Source organism: Pseudochaenichthys georgianus, chromosome 13 (genome assembly GCF_902827115.2).
Source record: "Pseudochaenichthys georgianus chromosome 13, fPseGeo1.2, whole genome shotgun sequence".
NCBI lineage: Eukaryota > Metazoa > Chordata > Actinopteri > Perciformes > Channichthyidae > Pseudochaenichthys > Pseudochaenichthys georgianus.
In genome coordinates, this window is record NC_047515.1 from 14,405,190 (window position 1) to 14,431,373 (window position 26,184).

The following is a 26,184-nucleotide window of genomic DNA, read 5'->3' on the forward strand; positions in this document are numbered from 1 at the left end:
CTCATTGCGTCACTGACTTTGAGCCCTCATTAAACACAGCATTAACCTGTTCAGAGCATCTTTGAAACATCAGTTAGTTATAATTGAGAATAGACATTGATAATCTAAAGAAGACATACTGTCAAATTGTCCTCCTGACCAAATAAAATCAAGTTTTATTTATATAGCACATTTATAAACGATTTTTACTGCCAAAGTACTGTACATATGATAAAAATAGCCTACAGACACTTTACAGCAAATACAACAGCACAGATTGTTCAGAATATCAGTATGAGAAAAACCACACCCTCTGTCCTTAGACCCTCACATCGTACAAGGAAAAACTTCCAGAGAAAACCCACAGTTTAAGGGGAACATGGGAGAAACCTCAGGGAGAGCAACAGAGGAGGGATCCCTCTCCCAGGACGGACAGACGTGCAATAGATGCCGTGTGTAAATCGAAGAGATAATACATTTTACAGCATATAGACCGAATGTTAGGAAATGCATGTGTCTGTAATAAGAAGATGAATCCACGAGGATGTCAGCTACAATCCTGTGGGAGCCATCAGGGAAGCAGCATGACGAGACCCAAGGCAGGACCGCAGAGACAGGTTCAGCCACGACCCGAAGTCCACGACTTAATCCAGAACTCAGGATAGAGGATCCAAGACAGATAGATTATGAATGTGAAATCAAAGAGTTGTAAAATATTGAACAGATTAACTTGTTCCTTACTTTAAGAGTATTTTGTTATATATAAAATGATGGATGTGGCTGTGTAGGGCTTTGCAGAACAGACGGAAAATAAAACAGAAAGTCTACACTATCTTCATCATATTGCATTGATCCATCCATCTATTTAATTACCCACTTATATCCTATTCAGGGTCACTTAACCACTTAACCAACGATTTCTGGCTCTTTTTTATAGCCATCTTTCTGCAAACCCACATGTTATTTCAAACAACTTAATGTGTGTAGCAGCAATCATTGTAAAGCACATCTGTGCTGACTATGGATCAGCAATTCAATTTGCCTCTATAACATATACATATACAAACTCAACCTAGAGGCAGTTACCTTTTATAACTAGTCTAAACAGTTTTGGCTATAAAGTCAGAACTATTTTCTGTCCTTTATTTTTGCTGCTTACTGAAATAATTTCACCCTGAATCTCAGTTGTTATGCCAGTTTTACCTATGCAATGGTAAATCCATTCATTAGATAACTGAGCTGCAAATACCAGGCTCATTAAAGCCCTGTATAATTGTTTTTGTTCACCTTCAGGGACCTCTTTATTTGTTTCCTTGACTTTAGCACTCATTTCATGCTGAAGAAAAGCTGATCCTTTGCAAATCCCATACTCATTACTTATTTTAATGATTATTCATACATTTTGAGCAGTGGTAAACATGGCTTTGCTGAATTATCAGCTTCTAAACATTTTCATAGTGTTTTGCAGTTAAAATACAACATAGTGTATTCTACTCTAATGGATGTGAAAAACCCTAACTATACTTCATAACATGGCAATATTCAACATGCTAGATCAATCTGATTTGTTTTGCAGCAAAGTCTTGCCAGTTAAAGTTGAATGCTTATACAATGCATGTACTATTCTGCATGTGTTTTCCACCTCTGATTAAATCCTCAAGGACGGACTAGATTGACTACTTTTGATCTCTGACTGCTCAAGTTCAGAGTTCACTCTTGCATTCTTCACACTTTATTATTCATCAGGGAGCGACTCCAATGCTTAATAAACGCAGTAAGATTGTAAAAAAGTCTATGAAATAGTAACCTTACCTCAAACTACTGACCTATGTGGGGTCAGGTGATCTTAGATGCCATGAAAGGTGTATTATTGCATTTTCTAAAGTCACTAGAGATTATATGCCAAATAATTAAATGCATAGAAGACTATGAAAACACTTAATATAACCACAAATATAGGTTATTTTTCATTTCTAATCCGTACGTTCTCCACTTTCTTTTACAGAGATCATGTACAGCTGGGTGTTTAATGAGTTCCCCTCGTTTGTTGCTGAGGACAGTCGGCGCTTCATCTCCCAGGACACAGGAAACCTGTACATCTCCAAGGTGCAACCCTCTGACGTGGGAAGTTACATCTGTCTGGTGAAGAACACGGAGACAAATGCCAGGGTTCTGAGCCCTCCAACACCTCTAACACTGAAAACCGACGGTGAGGCACTCACACACCATGGGCCCTGATTTGTATAAATGCCCTAGGCGGACAAATCTAATGGATTATATTGGATAATCCACGCGGAAAATGCCGCACTCCTCTTTCTTTTCATTTAAAAGTATGATTTTGTTTTTCTATTTATTTTTAGATCCATTACAATGCTTCCTCCCTCTAAACTTGTTTAGCGCAGATGAAAATCGAAAAGCATATTTTGTATTCGGCTGGTGCATTTTATTGTGTTAGAATGCATTTGGATAAAAAAAAAAAGTGTCTGATCAGATTTATAAACGTGGGACGGTCTTCTGCATTTCGCTGAGCCTCATGTTAGTGGAGGACGTTATGAATTCCATACACACGGTAAATAGATATTGAGCAATGCTTTAACATTAGTGTGGGGAGCCTTCTTCTCTCACAATGTGCTTTGGCGAAACTGCCCGTCAGGGAAATCATTTTCCAGCATAAAATTAACTGAATCAATGGCCCTCGCTGTGGATGGGATTTCGCTTTTGTATACTAGCCTCTCAGGAGCCATGCCGTGGAGTTGTTTGTCAGATTCAGGTGTGGATTTCACCTACAGGCTCTCTTACATCTGACTACACAGAGAAACGTCCATCACATCACACAGGTGCCTGTCATTGTCAAGGTTTCAAAGAGCCACTGTGATTACATCCCCAGTGAAGCTGTGAAAGGGCCTCTGGAACCAGGTTTGTTCCAAATGCTGCAACACACATTCACCTCATAAGGATTACATCCCTCCTAGCACGATTCCCACTCTGTATTTGCATAACCTTGTATGAAATGGCCCTCAGACACACATAATACTGACCACATAACCGTGCTAACTTGGTTTGCGTCTCTCATGAACTGGGATGCAATACAGTCAGAACAGCATGTGGTCCGTCTGCTATCAGCATTTTAATGTTGTTAATAGCTAACACAAATGTGTTTTCTGTTCATTTTTTCAACGATAAGTGATGGAACAAGAACTTCCAGCATACATATTTGGTTTTCCCTCCATAATGTGGCCATGATGCTTGGGCTGAAGGACGCCACACTCACCTGCATCACAACAGGGCCAAATCAAATCTCTACAGCTGTAGCTCCACTATGCCAGAAAATGCCTTGGCGTCTGAAAATCTCATGATGTTCAGCAGGCTTTTATGTTGGGTCTAAAATGCTGAAAATTGCATTGGCACACCTCACAGCAGACACCAAAATGGTCCTGCTCTGTGTGCACCCCTCAGACTTTGGAGTCCGACCAATCAGACAATCTGCAATCTGTTCCTCAGTAAAAGTGAGTGATTATTACACAGCAGACAGTTCAAGCTGGATGTGTGTGCGGCTCACCACTGTCAGCTCCAACCCTGACTCTCTTAATCAAAAGAAGCATCTGGGCTCCATTATGCCCTGCTGGAAGCCATTGATCGTCAATTCACAATCCACCTTGAGCTGAGTGGAGCTAAGCACCGAACTCTGCGCTAATGCACTGTTTTAAAGCAGATATACAATTCATCTCAGCAACACACTCCCTTTGATTTATCTGCTTTGGGTGGATAGAAGGAGGTGCATAATATTCCTGTGGATATCAGTGACTTTGAAATGGCTCTGAATCAGACAAAATGAAATGAAATTGCTGTGTATGAAATTGCATAAATAATCAGATATGTTCTATCATCCCCCCACTCATTTTCGACCTCCTCCTGACTGCCACTGTGTTTTGTTTTGTCGTTTTTGTTGTTTTTTCTTAGTCTGTTGTCTACCTGCCCCAGTCTATCTACCCCCCCCCCCCCCCTCATATTGTAAAGCGTCTTTGGGTATTATAAAAGCGCTATATAAATCCAATTTATTATTATTATTATTATCCATCGGTTCAAATAATGATCTTTTAATTAAAGGAATAACGGCTGGTAGAGTTTAATCATTCAGGAGTGGTTTTCACTGTTAACATTATGTTTGCTTGCAGTTTCACTCAGAGCGACGTGGCTCACATACGCTATTGTTTTACAGTAAATACATGATTATAAAATGGTCACTATTTCTCATTATAAGACTGTTAAGCAGAGACAATGCTTTTGCTGGCAATTGTTTATTAAACAAATATTTGAATGCAAACTTAATTAGGGCTTTGGGATAATGCAATATGATATTTATAATCTGTTAATGGAATAATAAAGTGATGGAATATATAGAGATATTTACGCCATCTAAAATGTATAGCTGAAAATATATATTAGTTTATTCTCTATAATTTGATTTAGGGTTTCATATTCATGTTGCATTCCATTTAATTGACATAGGATACAAAAAAGGCTTAGTGTACTAAATTAATATTTATATAATCAGGCATGCTATTTTCAGATGTGTATGTTATAGAGACATTACATTAAACCATATCATCATAGAAGATTTTGAACACTGTAAATTAATTTGATTGACAGGTCATTTAATACATGGAGTAAACACCACTAAATCTGAATTACATAAGGACTGTTTTTGAAGAAGTAAACAATATAAATCATCCATCTATGACTACAATTCTTAATTCATTGTGTGTGTGAATATATCTAATTGATTTAGGAAAAAACATGCAGGTGGGTTTTGCTCCTTGTTGGTACAGTACACGCACAGATAAATGGTTAAGCTTCCAATTGGACTGCAGTACTCGTAGTGTTATTGTTGTCATGAGATATGTTCTCTCTCCACACTGACGGAGAAATCAGTGGAACATAATATTTTCAGACACATGTCATCTCCATATGGGCATGTTTTCAGACTATAAATTGTTATTGAAGAAATAGGCCCATAGCCATATTGGATGTCAGCATTATTATTTACTCACCAACATATTCTTAGTGTTGTAGTCAAAACATCTCATTGTCCTTTACCCTGAGTGTTCACACTCTGCTATCCTCAGAGCTGTGAATGCAAAACTGTTATGGTAAAGAACTGCTTAATGGATTGTGTGCATTGAAAAGATGCAGCAACTCCAAACACGACATGTTACCTAGATTAACCCCAAGGAATCTAATCATCACAAATCGAATCAACAAAAATCAATAAAAAAAAAATCCCATTATTAGAGATTGACTGGTTTATCACAACCTTCTGTGTAATGTGAATCATGTTCCTGGTATGAAACATGGCTGCATTGCGTGCAGATGGAGGATCTCTGCCTTTAGGGCCCCATTGAGTACATCAACACGGTCGTGACAATCCAATTACAAAGAGGAAACCAGTCCAGCTGTCCAGCAACAGGCTGCACCAATTCAAATGTATGGAGATGGAATATTAAGTGCTTTTTTTCCTATATTTTTTCTACTATTTCACAATTAGACAGTTTACACATCCAAAAAACACAAATGTGTTGAAGTGGGAGGGCAGAAAGCATAGCTTATACAGAAGTAGCCCTCCTGTTAGTCATCCTGTTGCAGGATAAAGTAAAACAAATGATTTACTCACATAGATAAACACAATACTGTATATATACATATAGACAATGATAGGCTTCACAAAGACAATCATAGAGATACAGTATGTGCATGTGGACGTTAAAATTGAAATAAGCATAATCAACACCAACTCATATTAAAACCGGTTAAGAATTCAGGTTTATTTAAATTCACCCTCATTATATTGATTGCATTTATTATGAATAATGAAAAGCAAGTAAACATTTTTCGAAAACAGCCTGGCTTTCTTAAAAAGTTTCAAAAGTTATCTGCGTCTCAGGAAATGGCCTGAGACTATTTCAGAGACTCATAAAAACAAACTTTTCCCATTCTATAACCTTGCTGCCGCAGGAAATCTTAAAAAAAAAAGCATTTTACTCTGTTTTGATCACTTTGCAGAACAACAAAGCAATATAAAAATGTAATTTCCATGTGATTAATAAATTATACTGGAACATAAAATGTGCTGTTAATGTTTTAGCTCAGCAGGCCATGGCAATATTTATTTCGATCCTGTCAAGTCCAGCCACTGACACTGAATATGATATTGAATATACTATGGCATGAGCCTGTGAAATATTGCAAATTCATTATATGGGAAGGGCTTCTTTGGAGCTATAAATGTTGAGAATGAGATTGAAATTGAAAAGTTATTTGGAACAAATATCATAAAACACTTTTCCCATACAGAGTGGGCCACAACTCAATACCCCCGCTCCTTCTTTCCTGCTGTCACATAAAACGTGGCAGGTACACGTAGGGGCAGTAATTATAGTTTCTCAAATGTCATGCTGGTCATTTGTCTTGCTGATCATGTGCATTTCGGTGCTTGTGCAGGTCCTGCAGGTCTCACTTGAAAAAGAGATATATGATCTCAATGGGACCAATCTGGTTAAATAAAGGTTTGAAAGGAAATGAAAATGTGTCGGGCACTGCTAATGCTCTGATATGTGTTGTTGTGAATTCAGGAAGGGGTTAGCAGTTTGTTCACCAGTCATGCTCACATGCAATAATGGTGTGTACATTTAAAATGCCTCTGTAAAGAGTATAATGCTCATGTAATATTCATAAGGCAAACTCCAATTTAATAAGAGCGATAGTAGTAATTACATCCCGGATGAGGGTGTTTTATTTTGTTACTCCAAATTTGCTCAATGCCATCTGACTTATCATTGTTGCAAATGGATATTAATAGCCGCCTCAACATACAGAAGAATAAACAAAGAAAACGTGTCCTCTAGCTGTGACTTAGAGCCGAGGTGTTAGTCATAGTGGCTAAGCAACACTGATAACACGTTATCACTTGTGTCCTTCTCAATGTGTTTGGGAACTGTGGAGTGACTCACTCATGTATGAGGACAATACACTCCTTTTCCCTGTTGTCTGGGGAAATGTTTGTTAGTTCAATATCCTTATGGTTTGTTTATGAGACTTGTTTATCCACCATTTCTTAGCTACACAGAGTATGGCTGACATGACTGCATTTTCTGATTTGACTACAAAGTGCTTTGCAACAATTCAACATGATAATTCATCCTCATTCAACTGTATCATATTCTGATCAAATATATTATTTAATTAATGAGATATTGTGACACGTACCGATAATTTCACTTGAAACCTTTGTATGAATTGTCAGTACTGTTTTATTTGCCATGGTGTATACAAAAACAGGCTTTACAAAATGGCCTACAGCAAAGATGTTGACCCTATTAACCAGCTCAACTAAACAATACGATACTAGAAAATGTTATATTTTTCTTGCATCACAGCAGCTCCATTTGTAACATCAAACAAGTACAAATATTAAGACACGATACAAGGAAACAAACATTTAAGATAACATTACCACCACAGAAGACAACATGTTCAAGACCCTCCAAAGTACATTTGACCTGGGATTTAACTTTAATTTTGGGATTGACTGAAAGGAGTGCTTCAGTCCAACCTTATTAAATTGTGGGACCCCGTTCCTCCGATTTAATGGTAAGTTATACAGTATTCACTGTTCAGGAGATGGTTGAGGCCAGAGAAAATGTTGTTGGACAGCCTAAATACTGTATGGTATTATGGTAGGTTAATTCCTAGAGTTTCTCACAAGGGATTGCTGATTTTCAATTAGTGGAGCAGTTTTGACTAAAGCATTAGAGAAACACTTGCATGTAATATTGCAATACCTATATTCAAATTTCATGTACAGTACATGCTTTATTCCAACATGCTTCTCTGTATGATTATTCAGTCGCTCTGTATTTGACGTAAACCAAAATGACTAATGCTATTAATAGTCAGAGTATGAACTAACTGTGGGTAGTTACATACTACAGATGGTGTTCATTATGTCCAGTGGCATGCTGCAGTGTCATTCAAAGAACAATTGGCCTCTGAAAGGCCTGGAACCCTCAAGATATTTTGATCTGCTGCTTCATTCTTTTTTCTATAAGAGTTGCATTCTCATAAAACAGGTACAGAGGCAATAGTAAGAGAGCCTCCGTATTATTTTGAAATCAATGTGCCCCGGCTATGTTCACCACACTGCAAGAAAGGACCAAAATGATGGGAAATAGGCGGTGGGGGTTGGGGGATAAGTAGCCGTTTCAATCTGCCTGGTTCTAATGTCTGCAATTCCTCTTTCTTAACCTTTCCAGGTGTCATGGGCGAATATGAGCCCAAAATCGAGGTGCATTTCCCACCATCTGTTCTGGCTGCCAAAGGACTCACTGTCAGACTGGAGTGCTTCGCTCTGGGGAAGTAAGTAAACAAGGCCACATTGCACAAATAAAGGTAGTTGTTTATTACTGCGGCATCATACTAATCACCAGCAACAGTAAACCACAGCCCGCTCTGTTGCTGAGAGATCCTTCAGATCCTCGTGTGCTTTCCCTCTTCTTTAAATTCCATTATTCCATTGCCTGAAGGGGAAGCAGGCATATCTTGTCTTCAGGCGGGATGTTAAGTGAGTGTAGACAAGTGCAGCATCGTAGCTCGGCTGTTAGATTGCATGTTAGTGCATGGAGGAGGGGAGGGGGACTGAATAGGGAATTCAGCCTTAGGGACCCATGTGTTCTTATAATTGAGAGCCCAAATGTATCTGTGTATCCTGGGTGCTTTCAGAGTCTTTCATGAAAGTAGAAAGCCAGGGTTACATCTTTGGAAAAGATGAAATTGGTAATAGTTGTCTGCCAGGAGGGAAAACACACACAGAGACTTCAATCCACTTACCACAGTTACTAAACTTAGCATTGCAGGCTCTATATTTAACAAACTGTCTCTTTTCAAATTGAAATAAATATGTTTATTTTCTCCGAAGCAAGGTTGAAGGTGTGTCACATAACAATAAATATGTTTACTTGAGGAACAAAATCATGTGTCATCCCCACTCCATGTTGTTTGTAATTATTAGTCAACATGAATTATTCATTGCTGACTCATATCTTAAGTGCAAACAGTCTCTAATGTACAAATGACTAAGGGCCTGATAATAGTTTTCTTTGATTTCAATTAAGCATACACATTATGGTAAGTCATTTCCTAAATATATAGACACTGCATTATAATCTTGCACCGTTTTTATTTTCCCTATCAAGCTAAGCAAGCGTTTTTTGGATGCTTTTTGAACACCCAAACAGAGCCAGTCCTTGCTCTGTACTTTCTTCAATGAAGTCAATCCTTTCAGTCAGACAGTGATAGCAGTCACTTACCCCTTCACAAAGAGATGAATGATTTATCAATGCACCTATTAAGTAACGCCTGGCTCTAAATAGCCCTGAAAATGAAGTTAAAATGGGTTTTGTTCTCCTGTTGTTCAATATTTATAATGGCACCACTATCTAAGAAAGGGCAGAGGAGTTATTTGTGTGTGAATGCAGAAGCTCCATGATATGATTGCCTGGTGTGATATTTACCAGTTACAGTACTTTGTAGGCCACAGTCAAGGGCATAGAGAACAATGGGACAATAATAATGAAAGGGATAGCAGTAAAAGATAGTCCAATGCTTTCGCTAGTCACTATGTAATGTTGTAGTCTCTAGTATTTTCGGTTTGTAAAAGTGGATTCTCTTTAATGATTTTTCTATAATTGCCAATAACGGCGTTGCTTGTGTTTCAAATGACCTTATATGAAAAGAGGCAGCATTAGCACTTTTTTAATAGACCGATCACATTTGTAATGTGTGTATTAGCTATTGAAAACATGTGCTGATGTGAAACAGCTAGCCAGCCATTTTAAGATGATGATATAATTCATATAGTTTTTCTAACAAAACAAATTACATTCAAAACTTCGTTGTCTGACTTACAGGATACTCTGGAAAGTGCTGTGATGTAAGCTGCATTTGTTTTATGGGAAATTGGAGTATGTAGTTCAAAAGGCATTTCACTTTTGATGTGCTACACATTCGCCCACTCAATTTCACTTAAAATATAATATGTGACATGTGGTGGGTGCTTTCATCCAAATTGCCCTAGAGTGGTGGATATACTTTTAGTTTCAGAAAGGGAATCAGACTCTTGAAACCCTTGCAGTTACATCCCTCTTTGAACTATACAGGGCCACAAAGACCACATTGTCAGCAGCAGCAGAAAGAGCCTCTTAATGAAAATACATTTTATTCTCTTGTTAATGTCTTTGACAGATCATACACATCAGTGTAACCATATTAGTTTCCAAATCGATCAGTAAGCAATTTGAATTTTTAGCCATAAATATAGAAGTGACAAAGGGTCAACAGGTCACGGTGGTGAGTTGTTACAGACCCCCCTCAGCTGTCAAAGACTCCTTGTCTTCACTAGCAAATCTTTTATCACAACTAGACTACAAGGCAATAGTGCTACTTGGAGATTTTAACTGGGACTGGTTAACTGCAGTGTCAGAGGATTTTAAAAACCTTTGTATCTCATTGAATGTTACTCAGATTGTTGACAGTCCTACTCTCCCAAATATTAAGTCCCCTAATAAATCCTCCCTAATTGATCTCATTTTAACTAATGTTCCCCATAAATATTCATCTGTGGGAGTATTTGCAAATGATCTGAGCGATCACTGTGTTGTAGCCACAATTAGGGACACTAAGGTCCAAAAGGTTAAACCTCGCATTATCATTAAGAGAGACAAAAACATTTTGTGGAGCAGGGTTTTGTGCATGATCTGTTTGATTTTGATTGGGGTAAAATTGAGCTGTGTGCTGATGTAGAAACCGCATGGTCTTATTTTTATCTTGGTTTTATGGAGATCATTGATAGACATGCACCCCTGCGTACATTTAGAGTAAAGGGACGAGACAATCCTTGGCTTTCTGCTGAGCTGTCTAGTCTCCTTCATGAGAGAAACAAGGCCTGGGCAAAGGCTAGGCAATCAGGCTCAGAGGTAGAGTGGCTGCGTTTTAGGCAGCTAAGGAATAGCTTTACTTCAAATGTCAAAAGTGCAAATTCGAAGTACTATTTGTCAGTTACCACAGAAAACCTAAATAATCCTAGGAAATTTTGGAAAGCAATAAAATCGTTATCCACCGGTGAGATCCGTAATGAGCTACCTCCGTGCCTTACCACAGCATCTGGCTCTATATCGGACAGGGCCACTATGCTACATTGCTTTAATGAGCATTTTGTGTCCTGCGGTTCTATGTTTGATTCTGTGACTAACTCTGCTTCTGTGAACACCCCAATCCGTGACTCTGAACAATGTGGCCTGGAAAACCCTTTCAGTTTTACTCCTTTTACTGTCAATGTTGTTCATGAAGCCTTATCTAAGCTAGATCCTAGGAAACCGGCTGGCCCGGACAACTTAGAACCTTTCTTTTTAAAGATAGCTGCAGATTTTATTGCTCCACCTCTTACTTCTCTTTTTAACCTCTCCCTCAGCACAAATACAATTCCAAAAGTATGGAAGTCTGCTTATGTCTTGCCTTTACTGAAAGGAGGGGAGGCAACTATTTTAAATAACTATAGGCTAATCTCTAAATTGTCAGTTCTGGCTAAGGTGCTCGAACGACTTGTGAGTGAACAGGTAAAGGAGTTTTTATGTACAAATGACATCCTGTCTAATCATCAGTCAGGATTCAGAAAGAAACACAGCACCATCACTGCGACAATGAAAGTGGTAAATGACATTACTAGTATTTTAGATAATAAGCAGAGTTGTGCAGCTTTGTTTATTGACCTTTCCAAAGCGTTTGACACCGTTGATCATCGCATCTTAAAGCAGAGGCTACTCAGTATTGGCCTATCCAGCCTTGCAGTGGGGTGGTTTGTGAACTACCTCTCTGAAAGGTCCCAATGTGTTCATTTTGATGGACTGTCTTCTGAGTGGTTAAACATTTCTAATGGTGTACAACAAGGTTCTGTTTTAGGACCACTTTTATTCTCCATATATATTAACAGTTTAGGTGATAATGTGGATGAAGCTGCTTTACATTTTTATGCGGATGATACTGTAATGTATTGTGCAGCTCCCTCCATTAAAGAGGCTGTTGTTAAATTACAGGCTGTTTTTAACACTATTCAGACTCAGCTCTCTGAATTAAAGCTTCTTTTAAATGTGGATAAAACCAAGGTAATGCTCTTTTCAAAAGCAAAAAAGATACCAGAGCCTGTTTTTGATATTGTAACTACGCAAGGAACAAAACTTGAAGTTGTTGCCTGTTACAAATACCTTGGTATCTGGCTTGATGATTGTCTTACTTTTAAACTTCAGGTCACTAATCTGCTTAAAAAGCTGAGGGTAAAGGCCCTGTCACACTGTCCCGAAATTGACACCGGATGGACATACGATAAAGGAAATGTTCAAATTCGGCTGTGATCGTAGCAACATCGGGCCGTTCGTGAGGGCATCTAAGCCATCGTATGACCGCCGGTGGAGTTTCTCAGGCTCCGGCAGCAACTTCGTGAGCGGCAACTTCGTAAGGCACTCGTGAGGGCATCTTGTCAAATCGTGTCATCTTCGTGTTATCATCGGTGCATTCACATTCACTCTGATCGGGGCGAATGCCCGATGGCACCGAGGATAACAAGATGCCCTCACGATGGACTTACGAAGGGCAAAATTGACACACGAATTCAACACGAAAATGAACCTTTGCAAGGTCCTTCGGCAATTTTTTGGCATGCCAAAGATTTTGCCTCCGCTCACGAAGTTGCTGCCGGAGCCTGAGAAACTCCACCAGCGGTCATACGATGGCTTAAGATGCCCTCACGAATGGCCCGATGTTGCTACGATCACAGCCGAATTTGAACATTTCCTTTATCGTGTGTCCATCGGGTTGTTTTATTGCACAACAAAATCATATAAATATATTATGTAAATAACCCAATTTGTGTTCTATGAAACTAAAAAGGATATAATATATTATTTTGAAGGACAGTGGACAGGAAATTGTTGTTGTTATGGAAACAACATTACGGAGAAAACGTAATATTTTCTACATATAAAGACGGATAAAGTAAAGAACAAAGTCTGAAGATATCAGTACAGTATCATAGTACTGTAACATAATTGTTTTTGGTACTTTCATTGCAGTTGTATGTCTTAAATGTAATGTAAATGTTGCCTTTGTGTGTGGTTCGGGGCCATCTTCGTGCGAAATTCACAATTCCATATTCGTGTGTCCATCGGGTGTCAATTTCGGGACAGTGTGACAGGGCCTTTAGGCTAGGTTTCTTCTACAGGAACAAGTCCTGTTTCTCATTTGAAGCCAGGAAAAGGCTAGTCACTGTGACCTTTTTACCTGTGCTGGACTATGGTGATCTGATCTATATGAATGCACCTGCCCATTGCCTGGAAAAGTTAGATGCTGCGTATCACAGTGCTCTGAGATTTGTTACTAACTGTAAAGCACTTACACATCATTTCATTTCATTTCAAACCTTTATTTATACAGATAAAATCCCATTGAGATCAGTGATCTCTTTTCCAAGGGAGACCTGTTCAAGTAGTTCCACATGAAACATAAAAGCATAAACAGAACAACAAAAGGACATCATCCAGCATCATTTACATAATTATCCACATAAACAGGTACCAATAGCTTCTGATTGACTAGCATCCAACCGAGCTTTAAAAACATTTAGTGGCACCAGATTGTTCAGTTTCCATTTAATTTGCAGACTATTCCAAGACAGAGGAGCTGCGCATCTAAAAGCCGTCTTCCCTAAGACAGTCCTAGCAGTTGGCACATTTAATAAAACCACAGCATTCGATCTCAGGCAGTAGCCACTTACAATTTTCCGTGAGATCAGGGAGCAGATATAAGATGGAAGTCTCCCTAGCATGGCTTTGTATATAAAAATGTATATACACATCACTGTACCCTGTATGCCAAGGCAGGTCTGCCTTCACTAACTGTACGGAGGCTCAGTCATTGGTACATGTTCATTTATAAAGCCATGTTGGGTAAACTACCTTTTTATATCTGCTCTCTGATCTCTCGACAAATTGAAAGTACGTATTGCCTGAGATCTCATGATGTTGTTTTATTAAATGTGCCAAGTGCTAGGACTGTCTTAGGGAAGAAAGCTTTTAGATGTGCAGCTCCACTAAATTGGAACAGTCTGCAAACCTGTTTAAAACTGAGCACTTTGGTTCCCCTGCATCATTTTAAAACTCGGCTGGGTGACATGCTGTTTGATACTCATGGTACCTGTCACTGTAAATAGGGTTTTGTAAACTGTACCCTGTACATTATGTTGTATGTCATCCTTATTGTTGTTCTGTTGTTTTTATGTTCCATGTGTAACAAATGTCCTGCAGGTCACCCTTGAAAAAGAGATCTTTTGATCTCAAGGGGTTTCACCTGGTTAAATAAAGGCTACAAACAATACCAAGGGTTTGGGGGACCAAAACCTTAAGATTTCAGAAAAATTAACTAATTGATGGAATAATATCTATGTCTTAATGATCTGAAGCAAACCAGTTCTCCACTAAAGTTTGGTATTGGATTTAATTTTCGACCTTTTAAATAGAACAAGTCCAGATGAGGGCGCAGCAATTGTGAGGAATTCTAATTAAGACGTATTCTACAGAGCCTGCCTATGGGCACTTTGTTGAATGGAAAACGATAACATCTTACATAAACTCCGGTGTGTAACACATTTTGCGAGTATGAAAAACTCTGATAAAATGGACATCAGCTTCGTAGTTGTGGAGTTACTGCCCACAGATTCATATGGAAGACATTGACAGGCAGAGTTTCTTTATCTGAGAGTGAGCTTATTCCCTCCTGCCCGCCCCCAGTCCTGTGGACACGTATAGGCGCTCATTATTCAGCCTCCAAAGAGAAATCCGACCACGGACTCAGGAAGATTCACCCTCATGTTCCAGCCCCTGGAGGTTTCTATAGATTTACTCTGTTCTCTGGCTCGTCCAAAGGTCTCCCGCACATTTCTCCATCAGTAATGTCTAAGGAAGGGCTTCGACACAACTGCATGCTGTATTGAGCGCTCATTCAATCTTTTTTTGTCTATCGTTAGCATGTGCTTATGTTGTTCCTACAGCCCACAGCCATATTGGAATGAAAATGCCAAGTACTAACAAATGGCCCATGTAAAAAAAAAAAAGATATTTGATTTCACCTGAGTCCCCACATGTTGCCCCTGGTAACAAATCTGTATGGGACGATAGGTGCTGTTGATTCACCACCCTTTTAAAATGTATAGCTTTCTGTACTGCAGACGAGGAGATACTAGTTTGTATGATGTAACATATTTGTAAAGCCCCCTGAGGCTAATTGGTCATTTCTGATATTAGGCTATATACAGTAAATAGAACATGTTTTGATTTGGCCAGTGATGACACCGACTTACTTTTCCTACATTATTCGAATAGATTGATGTATGACTAGAATTCATGTTACATACATTCCAACTCAAGTGACAATTCCGTATACATATTTTAGAGTTGTTATTCATGGTCAAGCACTCTAACACAGGGGTTCCCAACCCCCGGTCCGGAGGTGTTACTGCCGGGCTGCGAAATAGCTGTGAGTTTATCGTAATATTTGCAGAATTATAAATATATACACATATTTTATCATATTTTTTTCAAAAAGTGTTTAATTTTCGCACCTATACCAGTGATATTATTTCATCCAGTAGCCTAGTTAATCTTTCACCAGAAAACCGTTGAAAATGGCTTTTATGATGTTCCGAGGGATTCGGCGGCTCAGCCTGGTCTCAGCCTCTCGTGCGCACGAGAAAGTTACCGGTGCGCCAAGTAGGAAGAGGAGCGGACAGGAGACAACCGTTTAATTGCAGACCGTTATGTTTATGTGGGAAATGGCAGTGCATACTTGAGATATATTTCAAACTCTGACTTCATTTTAAGGATATGTCGGCCAGGGGTGTAGAGCTATTTGTTTAAGCACCGGATTGGCAAAACAGGAGAGTAAACCAGTCTGCCTTGATCTATGAATTCTCACGGTATCTGCTGCACACAGCTGTTTTATACAAGGAAAACCTCCTTCACTTCATGAAATGGCTGCAGCATCAGGAGGCAGCGGGACGTATACTCCGCCTCTGAGAAGTGCAGCACCAGCGCACCGAGAGCTGTGCCTTTTTACGCACCGCCTTCGCTGTGTTTACCTTCATCAGAACAGCTTAAGAGTGACTGCACACACACCTCTAACCACACACACCTCTACACACATCAAACTGCCCGATTACTCCCCCTTTTATGGTGTGTGTGTGTGTGTGTGTGTGTGTGTGTGTGTGTGTGTGTGTGTGTGTGTGTGTGTGTGTGTGTGTGTGTGTGTGTGTGTGTGTGTGTGTGTGTGTGTGTGTGTGTGTGTGTGTGTGTGTGTGTGTGTGTGTGTGTGCGTGTGTGCGTGCGTGCGTGCGTGCGTGCGTGCGTGCGTGCGTGCGTGCGCGCGCGCGCGCGTGCGCGCGTGCGTGCGAGCGACACCGGTTCTTTTTTAAACGTTGTTAATATGTTTGGGATGCATATTGTTCTAGTATTTGTTCAGGCTGTTACAATTAGCCTCTGTTTCTACCTGCTGGTGGTGAGTAAATATTAAAATCAGTTCAAATTGACAACCGGTCCGCGGTTCTAATGTATCTGACGGTCCTTGGCACAATAAAGGTTGGGAACCCCTGCTCTAACACACAAATATGAATAATTGATACATTTATTTAATCAACAGATCTCCTCAAATAATTATGCAATGTTTACCAGAGATGTGCTCATTATTTTCTCAGAAATAAGTCATTCAGCAACAATAAAACAATAAAAAAAGGACTTATTTACAAAAGAGATGTTAGCCGACAGAGACCAAAGTGACCAAATAGTGACTGACATGGGGCAGCCTTTTTTATTTTTGACTAGGGCATCATATATTGTCATTATCAAGTGTATCAAATTACCACTTGCTTTACTTGTCAAACTTTGGATCAAGACATAGTATTTTAGTGATCACAGTGATCCCTAAATCCATGTGCAGAAATGTGAGGCCCTAATAACTGAAGAAATCCCTTTTTTAAAAGTGTAAGTGATGTCAGGACACCTACATGCATGCATTACAGTAATGAGGTGGCTATTAAAAAAAAACGAAATATAAAGTCTACACAAAAAAAAGGACACAAATCTCCTGCCTAATGTGAAAGAATGTGTGTGTGTGAAGTAACGCAGAGTATAATATAAAACACACTCTGAATCCTTATTTCAGCGCACTGCAGCCAAGAGCTCTTCAATGTCCTTGTGAATTTAGAGCAGATAAAAAAGCTCAGGGATGTAACATTTCCATCTTGGCTAAATGATTGATGGGTTCAATGGAGGTTTGTATGGTGTCACATTTCCATCTTTCAGACACCTGTCAAATCTAGTTGTCATACAAGAGCACTACCGATACCGAGCGCCTAGTCAGACGTTCTGTCTCCGCGCGTGCAAGTCATCTATCATACGGATCTATAGGGCAACCCATGAATAAACAGGAATGAATGACATTGCCTGAACACTAATCATAAAAACCTTGTTGGCAGTTAATGGCCTGATTTGAATCTTGTCCCTCTGAAACCCCGGGGTATAATGTGTGGGTCATTTGGTATAGCAAATATATCACAAGTGGTCAAAAGGTTAGTGATTCACACTTAAATACTTATCATGACGTGTCAACACGTAATTACAAATGAAGGACTTATGGAAACTAGATCATTGGTGTAGTATGTTACAGTTAGATGTTATTATAGTATAGTAATTTGATTATTGAATATCCGGATGGTTATTTTTTTCAAATAATCATAAAGATAAAATGTGACAATATCGACAACAATATCCAAAAGGCCACAGGCATGTCTTGAAATGACATTAGGTTAGCATTAAACTTGAGTTAAGTCTATAATAGCTCACACAACCAATATAAGAAATGGACTGAGGTGCAATTTGTTTTCCTTTTATTTGTCCTTTGTTATATTCTCACATAGATGCAGACGAGAGAGAATCTAAACATAGGGAATCTATAGGAAATTGCATTAAGATGAGGGTACATTAACTATTAGTTTAATTATTGTTTCAATGTCATTGATAGATGATGGATTCATCACGATGTTTATATTTATCTATTATAATACAATCATTGCAGTTCACATCCTACTGTGTGTAAATACTTCCTTTATGACTCTGAAGTGTTGACTTTATATTTCCACTCTTCTTTCCTCACAGTCCTGTGCCAACAATCACATGGAGGAAGATTAATGGCAACATCCCAAAAAAAGCCAGACTCCGGAAGTCCCAGGCTGTGCTGGAGATTCCCCACATTCAACTGGAGGACTCGGGAACCTACGAATGTAAAGCTGAGAATCCAAGAGGAGGCACTGCATTCAAAGGACATCTACAGGTCTACAGTGAGTCGTCTTTTACTTTCCATTAGCCATCAGACATCTTACAAGAGCAAGTGTTGTGTTCTGGAATATTGGTCTGAATAGAGCAGTCTAAAGTAGCAAGTTGACATAAGCTGTGTCATTCAAGCTGCTGAGTTTTCAAGATTCAATTTCTGGCAGATACCCCATTAACAAGTGTTCATCACTTCAACCAATGAGCTGTTTCTTTGAGTTTGGGTCGATATTTTTTCAAGCTAACGGGTGTTTTTTTTCTTGAAATGTTCAAAATGATGTGATACCTCTCTACAAGTTGTTTTAATAGAGTGTTGTTCTCTGTATTTTCTTCATTTATAAGATCAAAATATATACAATTTTTCTCTAGTACTTACATCCATGCCGTTGGACATTGATTTCCAAAATGCGTGTTTGTAATTATTTTGTAGCTACAAAATATTTTTTGAGTTAACAGATTAGACTAATTTCTTTAAATTAAATTATACATTCACAATACAATCATTAAAGATCTGGATTATCAATCATTCGGACCAAACAATCTTGACCAATCCACTTATATTGTATCTTACTCATGTTAAAGTAGACATTTAAATTATTAATATTGCAAAGTATAAGCTTATCAATTAAAAACATTGAGTTTTGAACAATTATAAAATTTTAAATTCAGGAGAGAATTCCCTTAAATAACAGTTTTTCGTTTTCTAACCACCTTACAATTTATAAAGTGTGCCGAGTTATTTCCTTTGCACACCATGGTAGACTTATACATGAGGGTGCATGTCCACCATTCCTCTCTTCCTGTGCCGTGTGCAAAAGTCCCAAGATAATGGACTTCCTGAGCCTCTGTGGGACATACAGCCAAGACCCTGCACTTCTTGGCTCCCTCCATTCATCACAAGGAGAATAGGGAGCTAATTTGAAGCAGCCTCTCACTGAATGTAATTTACACAGGTCCTCTGGAAGCTTCAATTCGCATTGTGATCAAGACCTTGACCATAACCATTTAATCAAACCACACAAACACATTCTACCAAAGGCGCCGTATGCAAAGAATAGCAAAGAACGTGCTTGGCATGTTCCTGCAGGAGAAGCAGCTCAGTGGTGGGGTTTCCTCCTTTCTACACACACTGTAAACACACCACAATGCAATATATATAATTGGATACAGAAAGATGTTTGTATTCATATCTGGAAACATCGTTCACATTCAGTCTTTATAAATTGGTTGTTTAGTTCTGGTTGCATATGTTATTTTAATAATGTATACACACATTTATAAAACTATTTTTTTCGTATTACTATTATTATTATTCACTTCACAAAATACAACAATTGATGTCCCCGTATTACTGCTATTACAGATTCACTTCATAAAATACAACAATTGATGTCCCCGTATGCATTTGTAAGTGCCTTACTTGAACGTGAAAACACGGAGCAAAAAGTAATATGGTAAAGGAGATTAAGATAAGAGAGGAAAAAGGCTTGGATTAGGGATTAACATTTCTTTACCTACACAAGACCGCAAAAATGATCCTTCCCTGGGTAAAAGGTTCTTATAAATGTTATATTTGTGTAAATGTACTGGAATGGAAGAATGTGCAACCATATGCAGCATAGGCCCCAGTAGATGGAAAGAGACTACAAGATGAAAAGAAAGTACAATCAGCCCATGCAGCACACTGCTCAGATCTTGAATTGCGACAGAGTCTTTGCAGAATGTGAAGTGGAGGGGAAAAAAGGAAAAGAAAAGAAGGTTAAGGGTTCCCCGGGAAACACAGCTGAGTTTGTCTATGGCATGGATCAGCCATTCAGAGGGAGAAGAAAAAAGAACAAGCACACGTGTCTAACAAACGTCGCCCTGGATCTTTTCTTTCTTTAATAAATGCCCATAAGGCAGTACTGTAGTGTCCAATGTGTATGGGCTTTGAAAAATATCCTATATATACAAAAACTCAGCAACATGTATTTTTGGAGCATAAGTGAGAACGCCTCAAGTTATTTCCCATAACAGCCTGCCCCACCTCCCTTAAGACATTACCAATAAAAAGCTGTTCAATCCCATGAAAAAGGAAATGTCAATCTAAAAACCTATCTCAGCATAATGGCAACATAAAAAAACAGAGACAAGGGGAAAAGTGGAAAAAATATAATATGTCAAAACTAAAATGGTATCTTAATCGATGGGCAATAGATAAATAAATTAACAACAAGACAACTTATAATGTCTCTAATAACTACAGTTACAATAAGTACCATACATAGTCAGACATTAGATACAGCTCAACAATAAAAGCAGTATCATAGAGAGAGTGTATACAGATACGAAAATACAAATGAACAAACAATTCCTCATTAATGATCATTATACTCAAATATTTGGTAGCAAAACATATCCAATTTGGAGAGGGGCTTTTGTTCTCTGCTGCCAGGTATTTCTTTAAACTATTTTAGTACATTTTAAATGTGCGGTAGCAAAACTTCCCATATTTTAAATAATCTGAACATCACAGTATGTAGCTTGTATCTGTTTTTGATACAGGAAGTGAAAAACAACCTCATGATGTATGCCTTGTATGGGAATGTTCTATTAATATCACGAAAGAAAATAAGAAAATGTGATCAAATATATTGCATGTGTTGCTCCTCTCAAAAAGCATTTGTGTGGTATGTGGTGCTTGTTGTTTTTACTGCCGTACACCAGCCCGTTAGTTCTCCACACCACTTAACACCTTTCGGCACCTTTATTTGATGTCTGGCTGTGAGCCAGCACCTCATTAGAAAAGGTTGGGCATTTTCACTCAGTTCTTCAAGGTCTAAATCCAGAACAGAGGACATGAAAAGGAGATGCCTTATTACTGGATTAATGTGTTGTATATAAGGTAAATATGTTAGATGCAGTGCAAAAGTACAGAAGAAATCAACGTTATTTTGCCTAGAGAGGATTCAAGGATTTCTTTTATAAAGAACAACTAAAACAAATATGCAATATGAAAAGGCATCAGATAAAACCGAGGCTTAAACAAACTATGGCTTCTTTTGGGACTTTGCTACTAAAGGATTACAACTGCAATACATGTATACTTTCATGGATAGATTATTTACCAGGCCTGACAGACGCAGAGCCATTGGCCTTCACTTGGAAAATGTCAATTAAAGTACATTTTCACTCAGTTCTTCAAGGTCTAAATCCAGAACAGAGGACATGAAAAGAAGATGCCTTATTACTGGATTCATGTGGATGTGGATTCACCTACCAACAAAGAAGAGACTCATAATAAAAACATACATATTTACAAATACACTCAAAACAACTATGGAGACATAAAACAACTACAAAGACACACAAAATGACCACAAACAGACACACAATAACCTCAAAGGTACATAATATTATTTATAATTATTACAATAGGGCTAAAGACTTTTCTTTTTGCTGTTGCTTTCAATTTAATCCAAACAATTTCTAAAATTGCACTGTAATTATTTTTATTTTTTTATATATGTATTAGCTTGTGTTATTTTGTGTAACGCTTTTAATGATTGTTTTGAAATGTTTCTGAATGCCATTTTATAACGCCTACACTATATCTTAATGCTCTTAATGGTTTTCATTTTTTGTAAAGCACTTTGAATTGCCTTTTGTTAAAAGGTTCTATATACATGAACTTGCCTTGCCAAAGAGTGGCGAAAAAATTAACACAAAATAGCATGAGCACTACATTGAGACACACATTTACTACAAAGGGACACATGATTTCCCAAGGCTCACATACTGTAATTACCAGAAAGATACAAAAGACACTTGAAAAGAGATGAAAAAAAATACTAAGAGACACACTATCACCCCAAAAAGACTTAAAGGTCCCATGTCATGCTTTTCTGGTTATTACTTACCCGTCCCCTTGTGTGTTACAGTATGAAGGTTTTTCTGCATGTAAACGGTCTGCAGAGTCACAAACCCTCAAAGTACACCCTGTAGCGAGTAAAACTCTAACACAGAAAATACCTGTCTGCCCCAGAACGCCTCGTTGGAAATTTCTCTTTTTCCATTTGTTTCTTCCTGGAACCAAAATGGACCAATCCGCGGAGCTCCTCACACACCAGGACCTTTAGCGTACATTTTAAACTAACAGGGAGTCCCATTGACTTGCATAGAGCTCCCTGGTTGGTAATAGACAAGTTGGGATCGCGGAGAAATGCTTTCCGCGATCCATTCTCACAGCGTTTATAAACGTTTTTCTTACTCAATGTCAAGCCACACTTATTGTTTTTACTTCGGCTTTGAGTGTTTGTGTGTGCCCAGGATGAGTTTTGCTTGTTCTCGCTGTATTGCCGACCCGGAAACCACACCAGTAAGCCAGATCATTGAGCCGCGAGCCTCGCAACGTCCCGACCAATCAGAGTACACTGGGCTCACAGGGAGGGGGGGGGGCCGGAGCTCCAACAAGCCGTTTAGGACATACACATACTTTACAGAGATGCTGTATGAGAAACCAATGTGAGTTTGGAAAATTGCACAATATAAATCTATTTGAGTATACCTCAACAATGGAATTATGATCAGTAGAAATGGCCATGACATGGGACCTTTAAAGAAGACACAATAAAACAACACAAAAGAGGCTCAGTAGCAGGGACGGACTGGCCATCGGGACGTTCAAGACAAATCCCGATGGGCCGGTACTGAAGTGGACCGGTCGGACGATGTGGGCCGGTCAGATAAGTCCCTATAGCACCCCCCCCCCCCCCCCAGTTGTAGTCCCGCTCAGATATGCAGTGAGCCGGTGGGGGCCCTGATCACTCTCACAGTGTTCCTCACTACAATGAATTTCATATTATCTGGCATTTTACATGGCTACTCACTGAAAATATCAATCATTTGACACACGATCTTGATTTAAACATGTTATTTATTTAAAAAGAACAACCTGATCTCACCAGAATGCGTGACTCCACCACGACTCACGAACTCACGAACTTTGTTACATTTACGTGTCTGCACCACGCAAACAACCCCAATGTAAAGTGAATGAGGCTCTTTTGTCGTGGTGCACACACGCATTTCTGCAACGTCCTGCAGTGAGCTTTTATTCTATAAAACGTTTTTAAAATCTACTTTATAGCTTGTAGTAACTCACGGGAGGCTTCTTTTATTTTATTTGTATTCATAATAATTTTTATTTTTCGTCAGAATGTATTATGGTTAGTGCTGTCAAAATGATCGTGTTAATTTTTTGAATTAATTGCGTTAAAATATTTAACGCATTTAACGCATGTGCAGAATGGCCCGCCCCATACGTGCCACCAGTGGCAGCGCCAGGGTATGGCTGGGGTAGGCTACACCCATACCAAGAAATGGCTTAGCCCCACCATGAAAAATGATGTTAAAGTAAGCAAAATAAAGTCTGCCAACTCGCGCGGAGTAAATTGCACAGACAGCAGATAGTAAGATTGATTTCAGTAGCCACGGTTTTGAAAACTTTTGTCATGTAGTGATCGACTTCTCAATAGAACATATTTGATAACGGCATGGTGTTGTTGCAGGAAGTCCCTACGGAGACTACTTTTGCTGTAATACAGGGGTGCACATAACTGGTGGTACGCAGGTTATGGCGTAATTTGAAATGCGTACCGTCACTTGTGTCACAAAGCGCATTTGCGTACCGACGTACTTGTGAAGCTTTTCCAGAAGGCGGTTAGATCACCGGACGAGCGAGTCGGTCTCCGTGTGCACAGACAGTGCTGTTAACGTCGGTCTGTACAACGGACTTGTGCCAAAACTACGCCAACCGGCTGCGGAGGGAGACTCCCCCCCCCTTCACTGGAGAATTGCGCTAAAACAGCTGATCACAATGTTCACACTCTTTGGTCACGAAGTACTCCACTAGCCGCCGCCCCCCCCCCCCTCTGTCGACTTTCCTGAAGTACTCCCCCGTTGATAGAAATCAACACGTAATGAATTAAGACCCCATGGTTTGATGATTGATAGGTGTGTGGGTTGTCTTTCATTTTGACACGCAGACATTTTTTATAATAAACATAGATACTGTATGTTAAATGGATATATCCGCCTTCTTTCATTTATCTTTCCATTCCCACAACAATATACATAAATAAATGGCATATTTTGGACATAGTTCGAATGGTGATTAATCATGATTAATTAATTTTTAAGCTGTGATTAATCTGATTACAAATTGTAATCGTTTGACGGCCCTAATTATGGTGCATTAGTTACACATTTTTGTTCTAAAAAAACAGTGCATTGTGTGTAATACAACTGTGATTTTTATTACATTAGTTTGTTTTTAAGGAAGGCCAGAGCTGTGTCAAATAGATTGTTCCCTTTAGTTAACGTTTTTTAAAAGAACATTATATTCCGATCATGTCCCCTTTATTGTATTACGGAGAGCAATGTGAGCGTCCATTCCCATTGGATAACGGAGGATTTTACACCCGGAAGTAAGTATTCTCTTTACTGTCGATTGATTTTACAGTGCTATCTGCACTACTCATCAACTCAAAAACACCAGATTATCCTTGTTGATTACACAACATTGATTGGTTTAAATTGTGTACAATGCTTTTGTAATTTTCCCCTTCGATTCGGAGAAACAAATATTTGTTCAGTTTAGGATGTTCGAAGACACTACACTACCCAGAATCCTCAGCTATTGTTTGGGACTACACCATGTGCTTTGCTTGACAAACCCCATGGTTTGTCCTCAAGCTCTGTGATTGGATGTTGGATGTTGAAGTTTACGCTGAGTGACAAACAGCATTTTGAAATGGAATGAAACCCATCGACAGCACACTATTCAAAACAGGAATCGAACGTCTCCTACCCCCCCCCCACCCTTAGGTCACAGGCTCCTCCAACAGTGCAACACAATAAAAAAGATAAACAGAAAGAATAGTGCAAGTCAATACAAAAAGAAAAATAGTAAAAAGTGAAATAGTGCAATAAGAGTCTATACAAGTGATTGGAATATGATATATTAGACAAATCATTTCTAAGTAGCAGCCAGATGAATGTTATGGATGTTATTTCAAAGTGCAGGTGTTTAATAGTCTTATGGCCTGTGGGATGAAACTGTCCCTGAGTCTGGTGGTTTTAGTCCGGATGTAAGATAAGATAAGATAAGATGGTACTTTATTGATCCCAATTTGAGACATTGTTTTTGTTGCAGCAGCATAAAAGACAAGGCATTTTACAATAAAACAAAACCACAAATAAACAAGAATAGAAAGAAAATAAAAGAAAATAGAAAATATACGTGTTGAAATAGAAAACATACATGTAGATATTATATATGCAAATATACATATTCAAAAATATATGACAATGGAATATGGAATATCAAATATTGAACAGATTATATATGTGTAAAATGTACAGCGAGGTTGTATTAGAGAAACTATGGAGCAGAGAGTTCTCTCCAGCCAGAGGTGATTTATTGTACAGAGTTATTGCAGTGGATAGGAATGTGTTCCTGTATCGGTCCTTGTGACAGCGGAGCTGCAGCAGTCTGTTGGAGAAGGAGATCTGTTGACTGTCCAGCTGCAGGTGGAGAGGATGGTTGGGGTTATCCATCATGGACAACAGCCTGTTCAGTGTCCTCCTCTCCACCACAGCTTCAAAGGGGTCCAGCTTGATGCCGATGACAGACCCAGCTTTCCTGATCACTTTATTGATCCTGCTGGTGTCACCGGCTCTGATGCTG

At 38.9% G+C, this 26,184-nt stretch overlaps 1 protein-coding gene across 4 annotated transcripts in view; it reads left to right on the forward strand.

The window, feature by feature from the left end:
- cntn5 (contactin 5) overlaps positions 1-26,184 on the forward strand; it is a 204,024-nt gene that overhangs the window by 120,423 nt on the left and 57,417 nt on the right. For all 4 annotated transcript variants that reach the window (XM_034098158.1, XM_034098159.1, XM_071205105.1 and 1 more), the window contains 3 exons: positions 1,985-2,188; positions 8,289-8,391; positions 18,285-18,466. In XM_034098158.1, the coding sequence (XP_033954049.1) occupies positions 1,985-2,188; positions 8,289-8,391; positions 18,285-18,466 (489 nt within the window). The remainder of the gene's footprint in view (positions 1-1,984; positions 2,189-8,288; positions 8,392-18,284; positions 18,467-26,184) is intronic.